The 27,179-nt window shown below is 39.5% G+C and overlaps 1 protein-coding gene across 15 annotated transcripts in view; it reads left to right on the top strand.

Annotated features, from left to right (window-relative positions):
* Positions 1-27,179, top strand: part of LMO7 (LIM domain 7) — a 97,193-nt gene that overhangs the window by 20,604 nt on the left and 49,410 nt on the right. For 5 of the 15 annotated variants that reach the window (XM_060129623.1, XM_060129627.1, XM_060129625.1 and 2 more), the window contains exons 2-9: positions 15,246-15,276; positions 16,062-16,175; positions 20,242-20,440; positions 23,580-23,735; positions 24,679-24,931; positions 25,322-25,567; positions 25,902-26,180; positions 26,452-26,652. In XM_060129623.1, coding sequence (XP_059985606.1) covers positions 24,717-24,931; positions 25,322-25,567; positions 25,902-26,180; positions 26,452-26,652 — 941 coding nt within the window. In that variant the 5' untranslated portion in view covers positions 15,246-15,276; positions 16,062-16,175; positions 20,242-20,440; positions 23,580-23,735; positions 24,679-24,716. The remainder of the gene's footprint in view (positions 1-15,245; positions 15,277-16,061; positions 16,176-20,241; positions 20,441-23,579; positions 23,736-24,678; positions 24,932-25,321; positions 25,568-25,901; positions 26,181-26,451; positions 26,653-27,179) is intronic. The other 10 variants (XM_060129628.1, XM_060129629.1, XM_060129622.1 and 7 more) reach the window with 7 other exon arrangements.

Genomic DNA, 27,179 nt, shown 5'->3' on the forward strand with positions numbered 1-27,179 from the left:
AGAACTTACCTTAGTAAACTTTTACACTTCTATGTATTCATTTCCCTCCCGAATACACTGTTCACGATTCTCTTCATCCTCCCTCACTCCTAAGTAAATAATTTGACAGGCTGGTGTTTGATCCCTTTTTTGTGTTCTATTGAAAGTTTAAGACAAAATTTGGGGTTACATTATTTGAAAGGTTGTTTTTTATCATGTCTGAGAATTGCTTTCAGGGAATGACTCTGAAAACTTATTAATTTTCTGCTGTCAATTAACTCACTTGTGATTTCAAAAGCATTTTTAATTTCATAAGCCTTTAAAAATTGGCATATAGTTATGAGGAGATAAATACTGTATTCAAAAGTTGTCAGCCTTCAACTCTGGAGCACGTTTATACCACAATCGTAATGAAGGTAATACATGGGAACATTTATTTATATTAGTTCAAAATGCTTAGTCACATCATGCAGTTGATGTGAGTGTTCACTGTTTTATTTGAACTTACCAGAAAAGCTCTCTAGGGAGTCTCTCTGCTGCCTTTCATATCAACTTAAAAATTGTGGTGGGAATATTCCTTTATAAGAGGTAAGAATCAGACTATCGGAGCTGGAAGGTACTAAAGAGACAGCTCCATCCAGTGCAGTCCTCCTTTCACATGAGAGGGAAAATGTGGCCCAGAAGAGGTCAAAATGCTATTCCAAGGCCACTCGTGAGCCAGGACATGTATCCTGACTTAAGTCCCACCTTCTGGTTTGGGTGTAGTTATTTCCCCCCGTGTCTTACGCCCAGCTTAGCCAGGGCAGCAGAAGACTTGAACAAGAATAACACTTAATTTCACCTGGCTTTAACCTTTTCTTATTTCAGTGAGTGACTGTCTATAATATTGATACTTTGTCTACATTTTAGTTTATTATTCTACTTCAGATTTAGTAACTTGAATAAGATAAGGACTATACTTAAATTTCAAAGGCAACCACCTTCTTTAATCAGTAGACCTGAATATGTTCACATTATTTCACATTTTAGAATATAAAGAAGGAAATTTACCAATGGCAATTTAATTGGTCTGTGCAACCGCTATCCACTTTTCTTTATCCATGTTTTGTACCTGTTTTCAACAAGTTGGTCTGTGTTGGTGTTTGTTAGTGGTGCCTTACAACCCTAATATACACAACTATTTTTATGTAAGCTACTTTGGTGTTATAATTTTGTGTGTAGGATTTTCTGATAACGTGGTCTTAGATTCATGCTCATTTAATCTTTCACCAGATGCATTATTCCAGTGTTACCTAATCCAGACTTTCTTCTTAACTGGGGAAAACAAATTAGAGATTAGGTAATACAAAAATAGGTCTAGGCCAGTTTCTCACCAATTACCCTTTTTCAGAGATATATAACAGGAATGTATGCTATTATGAGGAAATTATAAGATGACTGTAACAAAATTAACTTACTTTAACTTTCTGAATAGCATTCATTCCTTTAAAGCTGACAGTGGTTGGCTTTTCAGAAAACTTATAGGAGAAATCATTTCTGTCCTTCTTGAAACATTGTGTTCTGTGGACATGGTGTGTGTGGTTCTATGTTTGGGTGTTCTCTTCTGGATCCCATGGAGTGTTGGTGCTTTTGGAGTGTTAAGCAGTGAACTCAGTGATCTTCCCCGTCCTTTAGATCCCTGGACCAAGACATCCTAAGTGACAGCTTAGTGAACAGCGACAGCAGCAAATCGAGTGCATTTTTATGGTGCTCTCTTAAGCCCACGCAAGCCCAGGGAAACACATTGAAGTTTTTCAGTCAACACTTGAAAATCATTGGCAGCAGTTCCAGGCTTTTCACTTAACTCTGAGTTTCTTTGTGCTTTTTATTGTTTGTTTTTAATTCTAGTTGGGTAAGGCTAGAGGAATTATGTTTCAGTTTAACTTCCTTTTTCAGAGAAGTAGCTAAAGGAGTTGAAGCTGTAGCTTCGGTTAAGCTGTAGTTTTAACTTTGGTATGTTTCTAGGGCACTGACTCTCAATCATTTGCATGCATCAGAGTCACCCGGAGGACTCACTAAGACCCAGATTCCTGGACTCCTAACCCCAGAGTTGCTGGTTCAGGAGGTATGAAGTAGGGTCTGAGGGTTTTTATTTCTAACAAGTTCTGTGGTACTGTAGATACTGATGGTCTGGAGACCGTGGTTTGAGAACCTCTGTTTTAGGGGATGAATCAATGGGAACTACTCAAAGAGAAGGTATGTGACATTATTATCCTAAGAATATTTTTACTTCATCTTGTATAGATATTCAGCAAAAGCCTCAGTACAGTTGACCTTTGAACAACATAGGTTTAAACTTGTGAGGGTCCACTTACACGTGGACTTTGTTCACTAAATACGTACTATGGTATTACATGTTCAGCACTGTTCAAAGGTCAACTGTAAGTGAATAATGTTTGTGGAAAGAAAATAATCCTCAAAGGTCCTTTGGAGGTAGTGAGACAAATACACAAAATGTATTTTATTAACGTCAGTAATGGATATAAGTGGATGAATAGTGGTATGGCTCTATATTTGCATGAGTGATTGGGACTCTAAAGGGATGGTGTATCAGGGACTTGGCAATGTCCTATGGGAGTTTCCTGGAAATTGACATTTAAGAGTTAAATGTGTGACAGATTCTGGGCATTTTAGGCTGAAGGAATGGAATATATAGCTCTGGAGTGAGAGTAAACAGGTCCTGTTGTGTTAGACTTGTTTGATTAAAGGCAGAATAGAGTGGGATGCAACAGGAAATGGCTGAAAGACGGAAATGGGGATGTAACTAAAATTAAGTTCAAGATAAAGCATGGGGAGCCCTATGATTTAGTGGGGATGAGAGGGAGTAAATGGCCCCTTAAAAATGATTCTAGATGATTGGTAGGATAGATTTTTAGAAGAGGCTGAAGATTAATCTCTTCTTTCTGGTAATATTTTAGTGCCTATATTTTAAGTACTTAGCCAGAGATGAACAATATTCTGTTTCTGAATTCATGGAGTTCACAGTCCAGTGGGAGAGACTAGGAAGATAATTTAATGGAATGCTTTAAAAGCACTCTGTGCGGAGCACCCATGGGCTCCCATGAGAGAGGCCTCTAGAAGATAGGAAGGCTTCAGAGGCTGGTGACATTTGAGTTTAATCTTAAAGGATGAACAGTTCAAAAGTGGGGGAGAACAGTCAAGAGCCTTCTAGGAAGAGAAAAGTTCCTGTTGTCTCTTATGTGGAGGTGGGAGAGATCAGGGCTGTTGAGAGAGTTCTAGAGCTGTTTTATAGAAAGAGTGTTGGGTTTATGCTGGGGCAGGTCAAGAAACGAGGTGACCGAGAGTGGGCAGATGATGAATGTGAATGCTATGGTTTGAACTTTACTTGAGGGAAATAAACCGTAAGAGGTAAGAATGTCAAGATAGGAGACTTGGGGCTTCCCTGGTAGCACAGTGGTTAAGAATCCACCTGCCAATGCAGGGGACACGGGTTCGAGCCCTGGTCGGGAAGACCCCACATGCCGCGGAGCAACTAAGCCTGTGCACCACAACTACTGAGCCCGTGTGCCACAACTACTGAAGCCCGCGCGCCTAGAGCCCATGCTCCGCAACAAGAGAAGACACTGCAATGAGAAGCCCCAGCACCACAACAAAGAGTAGCCCCCGCTCACTGCAGCCAGAGAAAGCCCGCGCGCAGCAGCAAAAACCCAATGCGGCCCAAAATAAAAATTAAAAATAAATAAATTTATTAAAAAAAAAGATAGGAGACATGGAGAGGATTCCATTTTAGGACGATTGTTCAGGAATCTCTGGGGAGGAGGAGGACCAGGGGGAAGACCGAAGACAGGAAATACATCTGAGAAAGAAGCAAGGAATTCCAGAGAGATTTAGGGACTAGAATTGATAGGACTTGTTTGGTGGGGAAGTGAGTGTTCGAGGGAGATGTTGTTTGGCTTAGGCCTTAGTTTTCTGACTCTGAAATTTGGGGCCCTTCACCAGTGCAGAGCATGTGGAAGAATGAACAGGCTCAGGGATTAGATGATGCATGCACTTACGAAGACTTATTCAATTTAAATTCTGAACTGGTGATAGTGGGAATATAAAGGGCATCTCTGAGAAAAGTTGCCTGGGAAGTATTATTTGAATTTGGTTTAGAGTAAATATGGTGAAGGGGAGAAAGAAGAAGAAAAAACTCATTCGATTCATTAGTCTTGGAAGTTTCAAAAAGGTATTCACAGAAAATGGGAAAATTGAAATTGATTGCAAGAAAGGTAAACTACTCTGAAGGACATCGGGATTGAATGTGTATTGAACTTGAAAGTTAGTTGAAGAAGGCGGTGTTGTATTAATCTGAATTTGAAAACCAATTATGTTATTCCTTTGAAGCATGTCCATTCTTTCTCAATGACTTATACAGAGTGATTGGTGATACTTTGATAAGATTCTGAAATTTGAAGCATTATATGGAAGGCTAAGAAGGAAGTGGCACATCTATGGAAGGTGGTACATGTACATGGAGATTTTTAAATGATCCGTGGTGTTAACTCTCTCATGAAAGACAGGCAGCTTTATACAAATTGCAAGGGAGGTAAGTCATAGTATGTTTTAAATTTAATAGTTGGTCATTCTTGGAGAGTGAGTCAACTCCTCAGACTTCATTTACTACTCATGAGACTGGTTTTGGTTTCAGCTAATTTTAGGCCCATGGAAACTTGAGTATACTTTATGAAGAGGAATTAATTAAATTCTTAGATCCTCTAAAACAGTGGTTCTCAACATCGGACAATTTTGTGCCCCAGGGGATATTTGGTGACGTCTGGAGACATTTCTGATTGTCTTGACTAGGGTGAGGAGAGGTGTCTAGTGAATAAGGCCAGGAGTCTGTTTAACATCCTGCAATGCACAGGGTAATCCCCTGCAATGAAGAATTGTAAGGTTCAAATGGTAATATTGTCAAGAAACTCTGTTCTAAATATATATTGCCCCTATGAACCTTTGGATTAAATATAGTTGTGAAAAATTTGGTGTTTTTTTAACAAACACTAAGATAAGAGAGGCTAATCTAGAACAGGCAAAATTTAGGACTAAAAATGATTTATGAAAAACTTGGGCTAGGGATTTTTTTGAGGAGGCCGTGGTGCTGATTTTTCCCATGGTGGAATTAAAATTTTGAAACAAGTCTCACTTATAGGCAAGGGAGAATAATGTGCTTAAAAGCAATATGGACACTTCTGAATGTGTAGCATGAATCAATAGTTTGGTATGCACTACTTTGTCAATACAGGTTTGTACTATTCACACATAGCACATTTAATATAAACTACAGCTAAGGAATTGGTGTAATGATATAATAACTTACTACTAATAATTTACACCTTATGCTTTCATGTTCATCAGAAAGAAAATAAATATTTACATGCTAGGCACTTTAAATATATTTTGTTTAATTTTCACAAACCTAAAGGTAGATTTAGCTTTCTTTTTTTTTTTTTTAGATTAGAAAATGTACCTTCAGGAGACTAACCAAAATGTTTTCCCAGTTAATCTTGTTTGTGTTTAATTTATAATCTTTTTATTTATATTCGATGGGTACTTGCCTTAAAGAAACTATACTCATAAAGGCTTAGCAGTGATAAGAACAGGTAATCTCTGCCTTGCATTTCTCTCACTACGAGAATTATTGTGATATATTTCATTTACTTAGAAGGAAGTCCTTTAAAAAATGCTTTGGCAATTTTCCATCTGCAGAATCCCATAACGGGTTGTATGTGCAAGATAGTACAGTACAAATCTAAATTTTGCCAGAAAAGGTAGGGGGGAACTTCTGCCATTGTCTTTGGGAGACAGATTTAGGCAGGAAATTATTGTTGCCATAGATAGGTTTTGAACCAACACTTGGAGAGAGTATTGAGAGACATTTATACTTCTCAAGGATATTACAGACAATTATTTTTCAGGATTAAGAAAGAAGCAAACTATTAAAAATATATTAAGGTAGAAAGGGTGACGGCACTAATACTAAAACAGGGTTTTAGTCCATAGCTCTTAGTGTATGGCAAGTACGGATCACATCAAGTCTTAATAGTTTTGTGACCTCGGGGAAGTTTTTAAGCCTTTGGAGTCCCAATTTCCTAATCTGTAAATCATTAGATTGTTGTGTGGATTAAAGGAGATAATAATGCAATACGGTCAACGTAATGATTAATATAAAGTGCTTAATAAAGGTAATTATTATTAATATACATGATACAATTAAGCGTAAAGTGGACTTAAACAGGACACAATTGGGAAATACTTCATCGACACCAGAATTCCTTAAGATTTTAGTAACTGTTCTGCCAAAAACTATGAGAAAGTGAATTTTTCAAAGTATAAGTAAAACGGATCTCTTGTTGTAGGGCTTTTCACAACTTCAATTTTCTGTTCTGTGTTGAGGAGAAAATATGCAACACTTTGTGAAAAGTTTTGACCTTAAGCCCCATTCAATCTGCCAGTTTCTCATGCTTCGTGGTACACAGTTTGACAAATACTGACTTGGAAAATTCCTCACCTGGCACATTATTATTCCAATATCATGATGCTAAAGACTAGAAGATTTATACCTATAGTCGAATTTCTTGTTGGCTTTGCTAAGTGTGGACTCAGAAGTCTGGAAGGGCACCTGAGCCATCTAGCTCAGTATTCTCCCAAATTGTATGTTTAGGAACATCGGTGGTTTTGACGAGATTTTTGTTGATGTTAATACTTCTTTCTTTTTCTTCTTTGAGGAGAAGTAATTAGTAATTGAGTGAGTGTGTATTACATGTGTGTAAGATATTATAAGGGTTAAGAAAAGAATACAGGGCTTCCCTGGTGGCGCAGTGGTTGAGAGTCCGCCTGCCGATGCAAGGGACGCGGGTTCGTGCCCTGGTCCGGGAAGATCCCACATGCCGCGGAGCGGCTGGGCCCGTGAGCCATGGCCGCTGAGCCTGTGCGTCCGGAGCCTGTGCTCCGCAACGGGAGAGGCCACAAGAGTGAGAGGCCCACGTACAGCAAAAGAAAAAGAAAGAAAAAAGAAAAGAAAAGAATACAGCAGTAATTCCTCAGCGCTCATCCTCATTCCCCTCTAAACAACATTTTTGACTGGTCCCTCCGTCTCGCTCTCCTTCCCTCCGGCGTGCCACTCCCATCACATTGGCTGGTCCTTCTGTGTCTGCCTTGCTGGTTTCTCCTCCACCTCTTAGCCCTTATGTGTTGGGTTTCCCAGCCCTCAATCCCTAGACCTCTTCTCTATCTACACTTATTTTCTAAGGGGGTCTCATGGTAGCTTCATGACTTTATATTTAATCTCTATGCTGACAACTCCCCAGATTATATCTCCAACCTAGATTTCTAGCTTGAACATCCTACTTGTATGTCTAATTACCAGTCACTTCACATTTCTACTTTGTCATGTGTCTCAAACTTCCCATGTCTAAAACCAAGCCCACTCTTCCCATTGCTGCTGCTACCTGGCATTGTTACCTACAGAAGTAAAATGATGGGTAGGCCTGTAATTGACACCCCCTGTAGTCTCTCCCCAGCACATTTTATATAATTGAAGGTCATAACTCCATTTAGTACACGGAGCATATATCATGGATATTAAATTCTGTGTTCAGGAATTGTCTGTTTCTGGGTTACCATCTAACAGGGGATATACATGTGTGAGTCTCAAATTGTGAAATCAGTTTTATGTAATAGCAAACATTCTCCAAAAAGTAGAAAAGAAGATTTGCAAAAAGTCTGTGGTTGAGAGAGTTAGAAACAAAACCCACTTTTCAGCTCCTGCAGCAGCTCCTCAGGTTCATTATTTAAGTGGAACTGTGTGCCGGTGTCTTCGAATGCATGTGGGTTTGTTTTTTCCTTTCTCTTTAAGTGAAACTTAGCTATTCTCAGTACTGCGTGGGTGGGGTGTGAAATTTAATAAGAAATGATTTTTAACGAGAGGGTACTTACTCATTTGTCATGTTTGGAATAAGCATTATGTTCCTAGGGCAAAAACTGTTGAATTTCCAAGAGTTTTGTCTCACACAGGTAAGTACAGAAATCATCGTTTATCGATTTTTGCTCATTAATATCTCCAGATTTGGTATTATTTTCTCAAGTGCCATTTTTACAATTTCCAGTCAGGTAGAGCTGCATTTTGTAGCAATGGCAGATTAAAAGCTATGAGTCACATGTGTCTCACATTACTGGCAGATTGTCAAATGGAATACAGTTTCATTTTTAGGGATGAAGGTGGGAGGAAAGGAAGAATTTCAACTTCATTTTTTAAAATGCAGCTTACTTTTTGAGTGCAGTATTCCAAGAATTCGTCTTTAACTTTTATCCACACATTTCTTCCTCCTTCTATTTGCCAGTCATTAGAGAAAGGTTTGCTCTGTTTTATGTAATGCAATGGAAGAGCTTCCATGAATAATGTCTGTTAGTAGAAAAAGGAGCCGTTACCTGATAGATTCCTAAATTCCTTCTTCACTTCCTGCATTTGGAATAAAAACAGGCCCTTCCCTCAGAGACAGTAGCGTCAGAAATTATTATGTCACTATGCTTCTTAAAATTTCACTCAGTATCCTGAGCAACCCTTTCCTCCCATTTGGAGGCAGACTGTCTTGTCTCTTATAGAAAACGATGCCGCGGCTGTAATGAGAAGGGCATCTGCTTTGAATGGTCTCAACCGTCTCCCCTGGCCACACACATGCCTCCTCCCTAACCTCATGCATACCCGACAGATTGAAAGCAGATACGGTCCACACACTTTTTTCTACTGGTGACCGCTTATGAAATCATGATCTAGGACCTCATTTCTTGACATTTTTTAAAAAGTTGTGAACAGGTGGCCAGACTACATAAGCAACAACTGGAGGGCAGGGATTACTTAGTGGCTTGGAGGAGGACCAAGTATTGTGTGAGCCCAGCTTCTCTAATGTCAACCCCGTTTCCCAAGCAGCACATCCCGGTCAGCTGAAGCCACCCAGGGCAGGGCAGGGCAGGGCTAGAACTGACTCTGGAAGGGTGGGGTCCATGCTCTACTCTGGAAGTAGCCTCAGGAAGTGGATGCTTGGGGACATAATCACCCAGTGAGTTGCAGTTGTTCTGAGGAACAAAGGTAAAAGCTTATTTGAGACCAAGAAAAGGGGATGATCGGGGCGATCGGATTAGGGATAGAAAGAGGGGTGAGTGTGTATGGCAGGGAGGAGACCCGGTGGGGTAGGAAGTTATACTTGAGTCTCTTATTGAACTCCAGATTCCTTGTAGCCAGAGAAGCTTGGGGTAGTGGCAGGTGGTACCACATGTCTCATCTCTCCTGTTAGGATGTAGGGCGTCTTCCCCCGTGGTATCTGGAGCAAAGATATTCCCACTCTATCAGAAATTCCAGCATGAGTTTTTCATCACACGCTTCCTTGTATGATGCTTCAGTAAGACAACTGTATTTGATCTTAACCGAGGTTGGATTGGGCAGGGTGTGGGCTGGGATTTAGGGAGGAAGGATGATTTTGGAGCATGGAGAATTCAGTGCTAGGGGATTTTGATCTTAGGGCAGAACATGACAAGATTGAGCTTACGGTGCTGTCAGTGAAGAAGTTGGTACCTTGAGGAAAAGGTGTATCAAGATATGGAAGAAGAAGAAAAAAAAAGGTATGGAGGAAGAACATAAAGAGAGAACTGGGAGTCGGTTTCAAGCTCTGTGAAGCTTTATCTTATTGGGGGGGAGTTTTCCTCCAACTCTCTGTCCTTGATCTGCGGGACTGGCTCTGTGAGTGGCTTTAGGTGACTTATATAGGAACATTGGAAGCTGGGCAGCTCTTAGCCAGGCCTGTGGTTTACTCCAGGGGTACAGTCGTGAGTCAGGTGTGGTTCCAGCTCTCTGCTGTCCACCAGGAGAGATTGTATGAGAGGCTGAGGTGGGTGCATGCATGTGGGCCCAGGGTTAGCTCTTTGGATAAACAGAACGTTTTTGGAAATATTTTTGATGACGCCCTAGAATACAGCTGGCCGCACCAAGCTATAATAAAACTAGAATCTCATCCTTTAACACTCTGTTCCCAAACTATGCTGTCAGATAGGAGAGAGATAGACTTTGGCAATGTAGGCACATTTTTTTTCTCTCAGATTTTGAGCTTTTGGGAAATTGAAGGGTGTTGGCCTAGGCAGGCCCTGGTAGATAAAGGGCGGGTGAGGAGGGCTGGCTTGGGGCCAACATGGATGTTTGGCCAACAAGGGTCATACCACACTAGTTTGCTTTGCTCTTTGTTTGACCTTATTCTAGAAACAATTTCTTGTTCAAAGCCTTTCAGAGAAAGAGACAAAGGAAAGAAGAACATGAAAGAGTGTCTTGAATTGTGCTTCACAGAAATGTCTCTTCTAGGGGGAAAATACTATGTGTGGGGAGACTTGCCTGTCCTCTCGCCACTTCCCTTCCACCATACTGTGTGGTTGAGATAGGTAATTGGAGGATAGTCTTGAAGTGTCTCCTTTACTTGATCTGCTTGGGTTCAGTACTTTTCAAATGTCTGTCTTAAGCCCAGTGAAATGGGTATGCGGTTTCCAGGTGAGACTGTGGAGGCAAAGAGTTAGATAAGCATTGCCACATTCTCACAGCTCCCAAAAGTGGAGCCAGAAATCGCACCCAGGAGGTCTGACTCCAGAGCCTGCCCTCCTAGCCACGCTGCTGCCTCGGGGAAGAATGGGCTCTCCCGATGAGAGCCAGAGCGTCCACATGGATTTTATTTCCCTGGTCCTTTCCTTAGAGATGGTGCTCTTTGACGGAGGATTTGTACGAGTATTTTAAAACAGCTTTGAATAAAGAAAGGATCAGACCTAGAGTTTCCTGGCTGTAAGTATACCTTGAAGTTAGGATAAGGTGGTTACTGATGGATCTTGTTCACTGATGGGCTTACTTGAGGGTTTATGGCTCTTTTCTTCCTGGCCTCTGGCAGAAAGTTTAGAGCTCTGTGATGAGCACATGTTTTCTGGTCCTTTGTCAGGTAGTGAAGAATTACCAGAGCTACTCCATTAACAGAGTGGAAGATGATATCTATGTCATACTTGCTATTTCTTGAATATTAATATTTAAATTAGTGTGTAATACACAGAGAAGGCTAGCAACATATTCAACATAGTCATTTTTTCAAACTATTAATGTTTCATCTCTGTCCCTTTTTATGGTAAATTTGGGTTTCAAGGAAGGTTTGGATTCTTTGGCCTTTGTCTCTCAGAGCTCTGCTGGGAAGCTTTTTTATCCCAGAGACCATCACTTAATCTTTGTACCCAGCACTTTGAAGCTGCCGTTTGTTTTTGAACCTGTGCCTTTTCTGGGTTATTGATCTATGATTATAAAGAATTCCTTTTATTGCAATTTTAAAGAAAATAGCTTTAAAAAAGAAGCCCAGTTATGAGTATCAATACAGTTGGAGTCAAAACTGGATGTTTTAAGTAAGCTAATGTAATTTAACTGTCCTTTGACATCACATAGGAATCTCCTGAGCTTTTATCATTTCAGGATTTCTTTTGCTGACTTACATTTCTGTAAGCTAAATAAATGTGTTCAGATTAGTATTGGTGAGCATCTGTGTGCCATGCACTGTGCTAGGCATTTTTTAAAAAAAATATGGAAATAATTAATTTAGAAAACTCCAGGAACTCAGAGGTTTTGTTTTGGTTTTTGTGGCTTTTGGCCACGCTGAGTGGCATGTGATCTTAGTTCCCCGACCAGGGATCGAATCCACGCCCCCTGCGTTGGAAGCATGGAGTCTTAACCACTGGACCACCAGGGAAGTCCCATGTGCTAGGCATTTTTAATAAAATATTTTAACGTACTTGTCAGGTGGTAGACCCTGTCTTAAGACACTTGGGATATGGCAGTAAATAAAATCACAAAAATTCCTTTTGGATTATGAAGAGACAGATAATAAACGAATGCATGCAGTTGATGGTTATAAATACAAAAATAAAGCAGGGATGACAGATGGGGAGTGTCAGGCAGGCTGGTTGCAAGTTAAATATTGGGGTCCAGCATGGCGTCACTAAGAAGCCTGTGTGGGTAGCTTGGTAAAGAAGTTGGGCCCTGCCCTCACATAGCTTACAGTCTAATGATAACTGCTGCTTGGTGAGCACTTACCATGAGGCTAGGGACTCTGCTAAATACCTGTGTACTTTTCTTATGATGTCCTGGAATAAGGGCCATTATTTGCAGTTTCTCCAGAAGGAGATGGAAGCGTCAAGAGTTAAGTAAATTGCCGAAATGAACATAGCTAGTGGGACCTACATCTGACCCAAAGACCATGCTTTTGAACAGGGAATTATACCATGTCAACTGTTGAAATATCTGTTGTAAGGGAATTAGCCTATTTGTAGATCAGACTGTCTTATTTTGGGTTCTGATGGGTTAGGCAATATCTTGGATGGCTCATAGAGAGACTGATACCATGAGTTTCTCCTCTGCCCTCATGCTTGCTCTATTTGGAAGGCCTTGGGGTTGTGCCCTGTGGCCCCAGCAGGGAAAGGAGCCGCCTGGTTACTGACTTGCATACAATGAGATGTGTTTGTTGTGTGTCAGAAGTTGACCTCTATTGACTCCAGCAAATCATTGACTACTTGAATTCCTGGCATTACATTTCAGTGATAGAACAGCAATTTGGCTGGCACGTGTGTCACTGTGTTCAAGAGCATGTTATAAATGCTCATATTCAGAAGGGATTGTGAAATGAGGGAAAGGTTGTAGTGCCAAGGTCACTGCTTATTGTGAGTGTTTATTCCAAAATAGGCCATACCTGGTGTTTACAATTATTGCTTTATCATAATACAAAGTAAATGAGTGTGTTGGATTAGAAACCTTTAGAGAGGGCTGTGGAAAGGAGGCCAGGCGTTCAAGAGAGCTCTGTTCCTCTTTCGGCCCTCAGTGTACCTATGAGAAAAGTGGGGTGGTTTGCATTGACTGTTAAGAGTGTGGTGATTTTCAGCCTAATGTATCCTTTTCATTGAGTATTGATGGTTCTTTGTGCTTTGGTTAATGTCTGAAGTGTGTTTGTTGGTCATTAATATAAAAAGAGGCTATATATTTTATCACCTTTTTTTTTTTTTTTTTTGCCCATGCTGTGTGACTTGCGGGATCTCAGTTCCCTGACCAGGGATTGAACCCAGGCCATGGCAGTGAAAGTGCTGAATCCTAACCACTAGACCACCAGGGAATTCCCAGTATAACTCTTATTTTTTTAAATTGTCAGTTTCTAGTGATTTTTCCCCCCACTTCTTTGAAAAATGTTGATTTTGTTTTTACAAGATGATTTTCTTTTTTACTTAAGAGAGAAGCTGTGATTTAAGTACTTGGGCTGTAAAATTTATTTGCTTTTTTGAAGTATGTATCTTTTTCTATATGTGTATTTTAAGTGTACAATTCACAGACTTTAGAGATGGAACTCACTTAAATAACCAGCTTACAGATCAAAATATAAGAAATTTTCAGCGCCCTAGAAGCCCCTCACCTTTTTCCAGTCACTTCCATCCTCCCCCACCAGGGTGAACAGTATCCTGACTCCTAACATCATATCTTTGTTATGCCTGTTTTTGTTCTCGACTTGAATGAATAAGACAGTCTGTGCTCTGTTTGGCTTCCTTTACTTCCCATTGTTTGTCAGATTGAACCATATAGCTGCAGGTTGTTTGTTCTCATTGCTATGGAATATTGCATTGTGTGGATATTCCATAATTTATCCATTCTACTGTTAAAGACGGAGATGTAGCTCCAGTTTATTCTGTTATGAATTGTGCTTCTATAAAGGTTCTCATGTGACTTTTGGTGAGCATCTGTAAGCATTTGTGTTGGGTATATATCGAGGAGTGGAAGTACTAGGTCACAGAATATGCATATACTGTATATTCAGCTTGAATAGTTGCTACCGAATGTATTAAAGTAGTTGTACCAATTTACAGTTCCACAGTAGGGCGAGAGTTTGTGGATTTTACTTTTGTTATGCTGTTTTGGGGGTAGGTGAGAGGCAAATGTTGTTCTTAAGTTCATTTCAGTTCATGTTTATCTTATGGGAAGGAATGGTTGTAGCTGTCTTCATGGATTCTTTGAAAGTGAAGTTAAATGTTTGTCTCCGTTTGTGTGCTCATTCTCTCCCCCTTTTCTTTGTCTCCCTGTGTATATATGTTATATATGTGTGTTTTATATGTCTTACACACATGATGTGTGTGTATACATATATATTTTCTTGTAAAGGTACTACTTATGACTCTTAGACTGAACAGCGACCTTGGAGGTCATCTAGCTCAGGCTCCTGCATCTCTCTGAATTAGCAATGATCCTGCTTAAGTCTCTGATGGAAAGCACCAATAGTTTAGGGTCATCCATCGCTTTGTTAATTAGCTTATGTTTTTTCGTCTTCAACGTTGCGGTGACATCTGCCTCTTTAACTTTTGCCACAAATGTCATGCCCTTTTACAGGTGGGGGGAAAACCCATGATGCTTATAATAGAGTGAAATCTCTTTAGGCAGAGATTCATGGCTATGTTTTAAACTGCACTTTTCAACATCTGCAGGGTTTGGTCTCTGAGCAATTTTCTCTGGGGAACTTGAGTGAAAAATCCCTCACGCAAAGTGGAAAAGAAAACTCGGGGCAAAATTACTTTTGTTTTTTCCTATTTAAGGTTTTTTTCCCCCATTTCCTGATTTTTTTTCTGCCGTGAGCACGCATTGATTTTTTCCCCCTTTTGATTGGGTTTAAACATTGTTTAAAATGAAAACTTATAAATGCAAATAACACATTTAAAAAATCAGACTGGGGCTTCCCTGGTGGCGCAGTGGTTGAGAGTCCGCCTGCTGATGCAGGGGACACGGGTTCGTGCCCCGGTCTGGGAAGATCCCACATGCCACGGAGTGGCTAGGCCCGTGAGCCATGGCCGCTGAGCCTGCGCGTCCGGAGCCTGTGCTCCGCAACGGGAGAGGCCACAACAGTGAGAGGCCCGCGTACCGCCAAAAAAAAAAAAAAAATCAGACTGTAATGAATAAAGTAATGAAAAAAAGACAACCTTGCTTTTTATAGAAAACTGACAATTATATTTCATGAAATCAATGAATATGGAAAAATCCTTCTGATGGATAATATACTGACTAAGGTTTCTGAACTTCCAGGTATTATTAATATTCATAGAACTTTAGAATACAAATGAGTTTTTTCTAGTTAATAATTAACAATTTAAGGTTCATAGATATTACTAATGGATATTTTCTTTTTTCTTTACAGGCGAGAAGAGACTGATAGGAGAGTGAAAAATGTAAGATATATTTAATGGGACATTATAAATGGTTTTTTACTTACATGTTCTGTGAAAAGGTAGTGGGATCTAAAAATATCTGATATATTCTCTATCCTTTTTCTAAGTTTTGCTAGAAACAAATTCTAATTGTGTTTAAATATGGTTGAAACATGTATTTTCTGACCTCATAGTATAAGAAGGTGGGTTAAATCTAGGGAGTGGGTCCTTACATGTTAGTGATGTGGTAAAGGCAAATGAATAGGCTATAGGATTTTTAGGAGAGCAAGTCAGAAACCACCAAAATCAGACTTTAAGGAAAAACACTAAATGTTTAAGGACTCTGGGCAATTGCCCAATGTAGACTTATATCTATAATGTTCTGCATATTAGAAGAATTTCTAAAAATGTGACAGCTTTATTGAAAAACATAAGAGCTCAATATCATTATTAGGGAAGCTGAGAATTTTTGATTTTAAGTGTGCAGTCTGTAAGATTGTTGGAAAACTATTACTTTAAAAGTTTAATTTATGTTTTCTTACTGTAAATTCTTTCCTTCTTCATGTGTACCGGTAGAGTATAAATACCTGTTGGGGTCTAGGCTTTTGCTCTGAGAATGTGCTCAGAGATGGAAATCTAAGAAGAATTAACATTTTTAGTGACCCTTTTCCTTTACATAATTTAAAAGAAAATCTACTTTTCAACCATAGATACTGTCTTTTATCTAGAGTGCTCACTTGCATTTGAGCTTGCCATTAGTTACTAAATAGACTGATCTTGTTGTTTCATGGAATTTTTTTTTAAAGGTTTTGATAACTTTGTACTGGCTGGGAAGAAAAGCACAAAGTAACCCCTACTATAATGGTCCCTATCTTAATTTGAAAGCATTTGAGAATCTTTTAGGGCAAGCTCTGACTAAGGTAAGGAAACTCTATCTATATGAGACAACTACTCTAACTAGTACTACTTCTCATCTTCCCCTTTCCCCTTCGTCTCTTTTTTCCACATGCCCTCTGCCTTCTTCTCCTCCCTCTATGATATATGGCGGCTCTGATTGGGATGGGTGGAGAGGATTGTTACTCATTTTCTGGCTTTGTAAGCCACCACAAGGAGTGAGTAAGTATTTCAGAGCAGTTTCCAGGGTATATGATATAGGTATACGTATTTATTTCTTAATTTTAGGTAACTCAACAAAATACTAATTTACTTTCTTTCTTAGGCACTTTATATAACCTAACTCTTTCTATATTCATTATGAACTTAACCTGTAATAGAGAGGTGCTTCAGGGCTATTAAAATATATGGAAGTTACTCATTTCTTTATCTTACTGTCTTGCCATGAGTCATTGTATCTCAAATGCCAGCGCTGACCAGAGTTGGCCAAATCTTCACTCATAATATTCAAATGGGAAAATTAACTTCACTATGGGGGTATTTATGCAGGAGAATCTGCTGTGTGCAGAAGAAAATATGTCATCAAAATAATATATGGTCATCTAATTAATATTAGTTGCTTGCTTGGTCTTGATGATGATTAATCAGGCATTTAACATTAGTCTCTGGCACATTGTAAGGGTGTAATAAATGTTAGTTACTATAATTGGAAGATAGAAATTTGAGGATGAAAATGATCACTTTGCCTTGTAACTACTCGGATCTCTAAATAGTTTTGCCTGAACCCAGCCACATACATTATAGGGAGATGGGATTATAGTCTAGAAGGTTAGGGTATTCCTTCTGGATTTTTATTTTCTAATTGTAAAGAGTTGATAATACCCTATTTAAATTCCTTAAAACAGTTAATTCAGATAACAGTTGAGATAATACCATGCACAAGCATTGTACTAGTTGTTGAGAAAACACTCATACAAGGCTGATGACCCTTCCTTACAGCACAACCCTCTGATGTAGACAGATGAACAGGTAGGTCAGTGCAATGGAGGAGGGCAAGGCTCTGAAGGATGAATGTGGCAGGGATTTGAGCAAGGGCAAAGCCTTGCCTTACAGGTATTTCAGCTAAGAAAACATCCAGTTAAAAATAACATAGGACTTTGGCTCTTGCATTAGTGTTCTCATTACAGCCTTTGGTTCTTTTTATGGCAGTCTGACTCAGGTTGAATCATCCTAGTAGAGTGTTTGTGCTGGGAATGCTTTATTCGAGGCTGCTTCCTATCACCAGTATCAAAATCGGAGTAGATAAAAAAGAATCTTCAGGGACTTCCGTGGTGGCGCAGTGGTTAAGAATCTGTCTGCCAGATTCGGGTTCGAGCCCTGGTCTGGGAAGATCCCGCATGCTGCAGAGCAACTAAGCCCGTGCGCCACAACTACTGAGCCTGTGCTCTAGAGCCCGTGGGCCACAACTACTGAGCCCGCATGCCACAACTACCGAAGCCCGTGTGCTTAGAGCCCATGCTCTGCAACAAGAGAAGCCACCGCAATGAGAAGCCCATGCACCACAACAAAGAGGAGCCCCCGCTCGCCGAAGCTAGAGAAAGCCCACACAGCCATATGACCCACGCAGAAGACCCAATGCAGCCGTAAATAAATAAATTTATATAAAAAAAAATTCTTATAGGTAAAACTATAGTTGTGGTTCCGTTCCATTATTGTGGAGTGTGGAGAGCCATAAGAGGTGCGTGAATATATGAGCTGTTTTGCATCTGTTCTGTTAAAATCAAAATCATTGTGTTCATCAGACTTTTCTCCCTTAACTAGATAACGCTTAATGGCCAATCCAAAATATATATTAAAAAAAATACTTGCAGTAAGCTGTTGACCCTTAGTCATCCTATAAGTTGTAGGTGACTCATTTTAGGTGACTTGTCAGAGTAAAGTCCTTGGTGGGGGTTTGGGGGAGGAACCAGGCAACGGGGCCACACTTAGGTTCTTTTATAACCACGGTGGCACATCATCATTATCTTTAACACTTACGAGGCCAAAAATCATCTCCTTGAGTTGAACTCTAAGGCTTCAACAAGTGTGTGTCTAAGAAACCTGGTAAATCTAAAGATTTACTTAGAATTTTAAAACCTATATTTTTTAAGAAGTATTTTGGTGGTACCAGCACTAAGCCCAGCTTCCCTACCCGCTTGGAAATAGGGTACAAAGCAGGCACTTTCATTTTCATGCTAGAATGTCAACTCTAATTCCAGGGTGTGTGTGGCGTCCAAAATATATGAAATCTCACATAAGTCTACTAGACCCTACTGGCACTTAAACATTTGTCAAACAATTCAACCACGAATTAACATCCAGTCTTAGCCAAAAGTATGCCTGAGACAGCTGCTAATTATTCATTGTAAACATTCTTCCTTCAGCTTTTTATCATATCTTGAGAATGTTCCTAATTAAAAGTTGAAAGAATAGTACAACAAATACCCACCTGTGTTCCATTGGATTTAATCATTAAACATGTCCCATATTGGCTTTATTTGTGTATCCATCTGTGTTTTAATTAATCATTTCAAGGTAAATTGCAGACAACTCACCCCTAAATACTCAGCATGCATCTCTTAACAGTAAGAACATTCTTCCATATACCTGTGATGTCTACTAGACCAAAGAACAGTCATGAATTCCACATTAGTTAATATCCAGTCTATATTCAGAACATCCCAATTGTCTCCCAACTCTCTTTCATAGCTTTTTTTCTGAATAATGATTTAATGAAAGTTGACATATTACATTTGGTTATTAAAGAACCTAGGAGTTCCTGGGGCTTCCCTGGTGGCGCAGTGGTTAAGAATCCTCCTGTCAACACAGGGGACACAGGTTCGATCCCTGGTCCGGGAAGATCCCACACGCTGTGGAGCAGCTAAGCCTGCGTGCCGCAACTACTGAGCCCGCATGCCTAGAGCCATTGCTCCGCAACAAGAGAAGCCACCACAATAAGAAGCCCGTGCACCTCAACTAGAGAAAGCCCGCACACAGCAACGAAGACCCAAAGCATCCAAAAATAAATAAAATTAAAGGAAAAAAAAAAAAGGAAAACCCTCTGCTTTAAAAAAAAAAAAAAAAAAGAACCTAGGAATTCCTATCTCTGTATTAGTATCATCATCTGAAAGTAACATTTCTGATTTTTACTATAGTAACAAAATTACCTTCACCATATTAAAAAAAATTATAGTTATTAGCTATTCATTGAGTACTATGTATTAGAACTATACTAAAGGCTTTATAAATTCTACTTACATGCTAACTTTAAAAAGTCTGGTTGTATTTTGCTATTAACTTTCCTAGAGGAATGTTAGTTAAAAATGCTTATTTTAGTAAGTTCTATATGATTTACAAACCTATGGTTAATAACATTTACATATTTCTATATAGCTGTTATATGAGCTAAATAAGTATTTCATTTAGATCCAGGGAAAATGTTTTATATTCAACAAACAAGTCTACTTTCCTTGGTTCACATCTAGGTTTTGAGTGAAAATAAATGAATTTGTGAAGTGTACGCCTGCTATTCTTGCCCCTCTCTCTTTTAAAACTTTTCTTTCTGTTAAAGAACTTTGTTATGGCTTTTTTGTTTATTTAATAAAAATGAGCCCTAATATTTCCTGGAGGTAGGCTGAATATAATCTTATTAACTTTTCTCCTTTTGGATATCAAAATTAAGGTTGGCTTTTCTCATTGCCTCCTTTCATGTTTATTGCCAGAAAACTGTAGATAATAATTGATTATAGCCTTTGAATGTTACTCTAATTATTAGCTTTTCTTTTATTAAAACGTTCCCCCTTATTATTACCTTATTAAATAATACTGAATACCTCCATAGAGTCACATGAGTGCCAAGTATTAGTTGTGGGAAAACATTTACAGATGTATATTCTGATTTTTATCAGATTTTTTCTGATATTTAATGGGGCAGTCTCATTGCCTCACCAGCAAATGCAGCACAACTTGAACTATTGCAAATCAATAAGCGATAACTGATTACATTTTTGGAAGTTTATGCTAACTTACAAGTCTTTAAAAAATGTTCTTCAGGCACTTGAAGAGTCCAGCTTCCTGAAGAGGAGTGGCAGAGACAGTGGTTACGGTGATATCTGGTGCGCTGAGCGTGGAGAATTTCTTGCTCCTCCAGGCAACTATAAGAGAGAAGATTCATTTGAAAGCTTGGACTCTTTGGGGTCTAGGTCATTCACAAGCTGCTCCTCTGATATCACGTTGAGGGGGGCACGTGAAGGTGAGTTACGTTTTGGACTGGACGGTTTATTTTTATTTCTTTGTGTATTGAGAGAAAATTGGGAATTGGAGAGAGTAGAAAAATGGAGTGAAACTATTGAGGCAAAAATTTCGCCAAGAAGTATATTTTTGTAGAGATGGAAATATAATTGGGGGTGTCTTTTCTTTCCTTCTTTCCTCCCTCCCTCCCTCCCTCCCTCCCTTCCTTCCTTCTCTCTGTCTCTCTTTCTGTCTCTCTGTCTCTCTTGTTCCTTCCTCACTATATTGCCACTAGAGGGGTGATAGTTTCACTTCTTTTAATCTTCTGTTTTTAGAGGAGTTTGGGGAAGAGACAGTTAACTATGACCTGTTTTATCAGCGATAATCTATCCTAATTCTTTTCTCTCCAGATTCGGGTTTAATAATCTCTGCCTCTGAGGCCTAGTAACTGATATATCTAAACATAAAAAAGAAAGTAAATAAGATTCTATAAAAGTCTGTTCTAGCTCCTGAATAAGCTTTCTTTCCTTTTCTTACTTTTCTGCAAAAGATAAAAAAAAAAAAACTTCTAAGAAAAAACAGGAAAATATTTTAATAATTATCTCTACCTAAGAAAAGAAATGATTGATATCTGTCATGATAGAATATTATGCTAAACTTTGATTAAGTAACAACACTGGCATTGTGTTAGAAAACATCTTTTGCGTCTTTCAGGGTCAGAGTAAACCCAGGACAAGTGTGAAAGGAACGTGTTAATGAAAGTTTCTGTTGTGGGAAGGAACTTTCTTTCAAAATCCCAATATTGTGGTCAAATCTGTTATTTAAATGCAAGTCTTTTTCCCCTGGCTATTGGGTGGTGTCAGAAATTTCTGACTGTATGCCTCTAGCAATTCAAATTGACTAGATTGAAACCACAAGTGAAGTTTCTTGAACTATTTCTGTGCTTCCACCATCAGCATGAAAAATTGAGAGTTCTGGTTGTGAGTTTTTGCCGGATTGTTAGAGAGTTTACTTTGCTTGTTTATTTTGATTATTATTCTTTATTTTAAGTGTTTTTCCTAATTTTTTTTTGAGGCCTAATGTTTTTATTATAAAAAATTTCAAACATCAGCAAAGTTGGAAGAATTTTACATGAATATCCATGTACCTGCCAGCTAGTTTCACCATAACATTTTACTGTGCTTGCTTTATCACATACCAAGCTCTCATTCTCTATGCATTAATTATCCATCTTATTTTTTGAGGCACTTCAGAGAACATTACACTTGTCCTAAATGCTTCAGCATGCAATCATTAGCTAGAATTCAACCTTTATTTGCTGTTGTTCTTTTTTTGTTTTGTTTTGTTTTGTTTTGTGGGGTTTTTTTGCGGTACGTGGGCCTCTCACTGTTGTGGCCTCTCCCGTTGCGGAGCACAGGCTCCGGACGCGCAGGCTCAGCGGCCATGGCTCACGGGCCCCAGCTGCTCCACGGCATGTAGGATCTTCCCGGACCGGGGCACGAACCCGTGTTCCCTATATCAGCAGGCGGACTCTCAACCACTGCGCCACCAGGGAAGCCCTATTTGCTGTTGTTCTTTTAATGTAAATTTACATAAAAGCAATGTACAATGAATTTGTTTTTCAAAAATAGAATGAATCCACAAATATTATAACAAAACCCCAAATTCTTTAGCTTTTTGAGTAGTCGTGGCATTTAAGCGTTTAAAAAGTTAATGGCTATTTGCGTTAACCTTTATAATTACTGCTGTATTTGTTGGCTGTTTGCTGTCTAGCTTTAATGTTTTCATAGCCCAGATGACTCTTATAATAGTTTTAAGGAAGTGAATGAGTTCATAATTCATCTGAGTGATTAAAGCTGTAAAAGCAGAGGTTGAAATTCTCAACCCACTACATTACTTTGTCCTGACTGAAGAACCTAACACATGTGATGTTTGAATTCATATCTGACCAACAGAAATAAAAGGGACCCGTATTGAAGGCATGTGGGAGTATACAGACTCCAGTCAGTTCAAATGCACTGATCCAGTGGTGTGACTTGAAGCACTGTCCTCAGATACTTGTTGGGTTGGGTTCCTGGCCCTTGTGAGGAAAAGCAGAGGGTTACTGTCACGCTGCTTCCTGATCTTGGGAAAGGAGTTGCAGACCATGTTTGAAGAGGGTGGAAGTGAAGACTTGGTAATTACAACTAAGGGGAAAAAAAAAGAAAATCCTGGGGGCCACCAGGATGATAAAACATTTTTGTGATCAGTATGTTGAAATTCTGCTACCTACCAGGTTGTAATCCCAAATTGATGATCAATATAATACTGATGTTAAGATAATATTTTTAGGTTAACAGAATTGCAAAGTCATATTCCTTAGTTTTATATGAAGCCTCTGTTGACTGGAAAAAAAAAAAAGCAAAAACACAATCTAAAGGTTGAGAATTATGTATTATTCAGCAGACTTGCTGAGGACTTAAGCCCAGAAGACAGTGTCTCAGATAGTTCTGAGGGACTGCTCTGAAGAGGTGAGGGTGGAGCCGGGATAAATAGGAGTTTTTGTAAAACAAACAAAAAAACAAACAAAAAACAACTCACTCAGGTAGTCAGAACATCAAAAGATTACTGTTAATTAAAGAAAAGCCAGACATCTCAAGTTAATGAATTTCAAGCTTTCCTATGTATGGAAAGATGAAAGAGTCTGGGCTCACTGAAATCATTCCTTTGACATGCACCTTAACTATATGGGGTGAGTAGCCTGCTTTTCTCCATCCTGAATCCCCTCAGGGTGCACAGTCGGGGACAGGTGCAGTGGCTGCTGGCTGGCTGGCCGCAATATCCTTTGTTTACTGATATGGCTGGTGGCATTTTTCATCCATATCTCTTACCAGATCAAGAATATTTGCCTACTCTGCAGCATACTGTGCTGGACTAAAAAAAAAAAAAAAAAAAAAAGTAGCTTTAAAAATTCCGAAGTAGAAGGATCTTTTGTACAAATTTCACATGTACAAGACTTTAGCAAGAATCCTTGACATTTCTCTCTGATTTTCAAAAAATGTACTAATTTAGGAGGCAGTAAAAACAAAGCACGAGATTATTGACTATTAATCCTTCTGGTCATAGCTGCTATACTTCCTCCTTTCTTTCCATGACTCTCCTTTCCCTGTTCCTGTCTCAAGGTCTCCTAGCTGTGTGTTCAACCGCTTCCTGTAGCCTCCTCTCTGTTACTACTGTAGACTCCTGCCAGGCACGGTGGAGGGGACGAGACTGCCTTTGGCTCAGGTTTACCCTGCAGGTGTGCTCCTGCCTAGAGCCCACAGCTCCCAGGTCCTCAGGTACCGTGCACAGCCAGCCTCTGAGAGCTCCGGCGGGAAGCATGCAACATTTGCCAAGTTTCTTAACAAATACACAGAGGCAGGAAGAAAAGGGCAGAATGGGAGGCAGCTGAAGCTTGTATCTATCGTATCTATATCGTATCTATTGTAATGTTTTGTACCCTCATTTCTTCCCATGTATTTAAAAGAACAAACTGACTTTTTTTTTTTGAGAACAGATTAGTGTTTGTATCTATCTGACCTTGAGGTGTATCAAAGTGTATTCTTTCAAATTTGTGTGTAAATGATGTTGAATCAAAATACAAGGTTCCCAATATTTCCGTGACCACCATCAGAAAAAGCCTCGAGTTCTGTGTTCTCTTAATATTTTGGGGGGACATTAGAAGTCATTTGGTCCAACCTCATGTGTAATGTGTGATTCTTGCTCATAGGGGTCTCACAAGGATCTATCAAACTTCTTTGTGCTTTTTGCATCTCTTTCTTTGTCTTCCCTTGTCTCTCGCCTCACAGAAATTTTGGGTGACTGCATGATTTATTTTAAATGACTGAGTTTCCCTCGAACTACATTCAGATCTCGTTTTAGCCACCTTTGACTTGATTGCTAGATTTTATTCACATGTATTCCATCAACAAATTTTATGACAAATCGTTAGGGCAAGGAAGACTGGGAAGAAAAGGGGTTCAGCCATAAACCGGGACTTTTTCTGCTTAGAATGTGCAACAGTGAAAGAATGTACTGCATGCATCTCCAGTATGCAAAGCAAGTTCCTCCTGATGGGTCTTATCACAACTTCATGACAAATTTCTAAAAATATTCCCTGCAGTTAGCAGTAGAGCACTGGGTTTCCAAGGGAAAGACAAAAGCAGGCATGCTGTGTGGGTTTCAGTTGGACGAGTAATCTGGAGAGTAAAGCAAATTCTTGTGCCTTTTTTTTTTTAATAGGTTGTGAAAGTGACACAGATTCTGAATTTACATTCAAAATGCAGGACCATAATAAAGATGATATGTCATATCGAAGGATTTCGGCTATTGAACCAAAGTCCGCTTTACCATTTAATCGCTTTTTACCCAACAAGGGTAGACAGCCATCCTATGTGCCGGCGCCCTTAAGGAAGAAAAAGCTGGACAAAAATGAGGATAACAGAAGAAGCTGGACAAGCCCAGTCTGCATAGAAGCCGATGGAACATTTCCAAGGTACTGGGATGCGAGCTGATTGTTGAATTTTAAAATTCAGTCTGCTTTGTGAATTTGCCAGGATATTTAAATTTGGTAAAAAGGAATGGTCCTTAAAGTGTATTTCACAGATAACATAGAACTTCATTAATGAAGTATTTCTTTTACTTACCTATATTTTTAGTCATCCGTATCTTGAAGAGATTTCTTCCGTTTTAGAATGTCAGCGTATGATTTGCCGGTTCTTTTTTTAGATGCATGCCTTTAGCTCACTGGTTATCTTTCAGCTTCCTGGATGACTTACGTTGTTCATTGTGAGCTCTGCTGTGTTACTTTCTTCCATTATTTTTTTTCTGTGTTGACTGAGCTCAGTGGACACAAAAAGAATCCTTTTATTTCCCATCAAATCAGCAGAGCAAAGCATGATTTTTCGAATCCAGATTCCTATCAGAAGGAGGTGTATGGTTCTGAAAGTGGATCAGACTCGGAGGAGGAACGGAGGTTGCCGGATATAGTTTTGGATGACTTAGCCAACCGTAGATTCCAAATGAAAAAGAGGCCCGAGGGTTTCATCTCGAAAAGCATCTCTCCTAAGTCTTGTGCACCAGTCTTTTCTCCTGCTGACCCATTAGCCACTGAGCTATACAGAATGACGAGGTCAGAAAAATTTCTCTTGGATTGGAATGTCTATTATGCTCTTGATTTTTAATATGTAAAGTAACACCCCAGATGGTTTGCAATTTGTCTCTCTCTTTTAACACATTTTGTAGTTGTCTTTGGCCCTTCTGTATCAAGCTCTTCTCTAATTAAAATGAGATGCTATTATAATGCCTTAACTTTGTTGTAGGAGCTGGAATGATGAGACTGATGAGAATGGGAACTAATTGGCTGCATTCACAGTGTAAACTTTGTGAGACAGAAAGCATGCCTCTTGTGTTCTGTGTCACAAATTGCTCACGCGGTGTCTTAACTGGTTGGATGTTTTGAACAGTAACGAGAGGAGAACTTGGGGCACAAACGTGGAGAACTGGCCAACAGTACAAGAAACTTCAGACTCCTCTTGTTATTTGGAAGAGGCAGAAGAAAAGACAAGCATACCCAACACTGTAAGGGATGATCTTTATGTGCGAAAGCTAAGCCCCATCATGCCAAGCCCAGGGAATGCTTTTGATCAGTTTCTTCCCAAATGCTGGATCCCAGAAGATGTGAACTGGAAGCGAATAAAAAGGGAAACTTATAAACCATGGTATAAAGAATTTCAGGGCTTCAGGTTTGTCTCTGTGCATGTTTCTTTTATTCTGGTGTCCGCTCAGGACCCTGGCTGGGTACATTCTATGTGTGCTTTCCATGAGAGAGGTTAATTTCCCTTCAACATCTGTAGAATTGCTAACTGAAAAAAACTACTGTCTAAATTTAAACTTTAGGATCTGGATCGTAAAAAGTCCTCTCCATAGCCGGAGCTTGACATTATTTTTAGTCGCATCGTTCTCCAATTCTTTGTCTTCTTTTCTCTTTCCTTTCTCTATGTCACTCCACGGTAGAGGGAATTCAGACTCTGACGATGAGGATTCAGGCTCTGACAGAAGCTCCGCCATTTTTAGTAGAATACAAAAAGCAGATCATAGGCTAGACAGCAACTGTCAAAGATGTTCACTCTTGCTGGAACTGGCTAAGAAATGGACCAGAAACTCCCGGGACACCCATGCAGCCAGGAGAACTAGTGGTGCTTCAGATGAGCCCAGGTGTACCTGCCTGCATGAGCCCGCCTGCTGGGAGTCTGGCCTGTGACGCCTGTGCTAGCTTCTGCTGCTACTTTAACCTCTGACCATGACGTGCTGAGTCATGAACACTTAGGCACTTCATGTTTAGTTATAAAAGCATAACGTGTGACATCGTGCTTTCTGTACAAGCATGTGAGCTTGAAATTCTATAGGATTAAATATTCTTTAGCACAGTCACGTACAAGAGAGTATATAGTTACATGTGGCATAGACAGTTCTTGGGAAAACCGTTTTGAAAAGGCTTTTTAGGCAGTTGACCTAATTTTACAGTTGTGCTATGTGTGGAGCTGTGGAGAAAGGAAATAACTTATAGACAGACACTGGGACAGGCGAGACTGGTGGGAAGATGCAAAGAGAAGATTCATAGGCGTCTTTAATAAAGCTTCAGAGCATTTTATTTAATCTGCTGACCACCTGTGCCTGTTGCATAAAGTGCTTGTTGCTCAGCTCTTGAAGATCCTTGCTGCTTCTCTGGGAGTGGACTTAGG

Source organism: Lagenorhynchus albirostris, chromosome 18 (assembly GCF_949774975.1).
Source record: "Lagenorhynchus albirostris chromosome 18, mLagAlb1.1, whole genome shotgun sequence".
Taxonomy (NCBI): Eukaryota; Metazoa; Chordata; class Mammalia; order Artiodactyla; family Delphinidae; genus Lagenorhynchus; species Lagenorhynchus albirostris.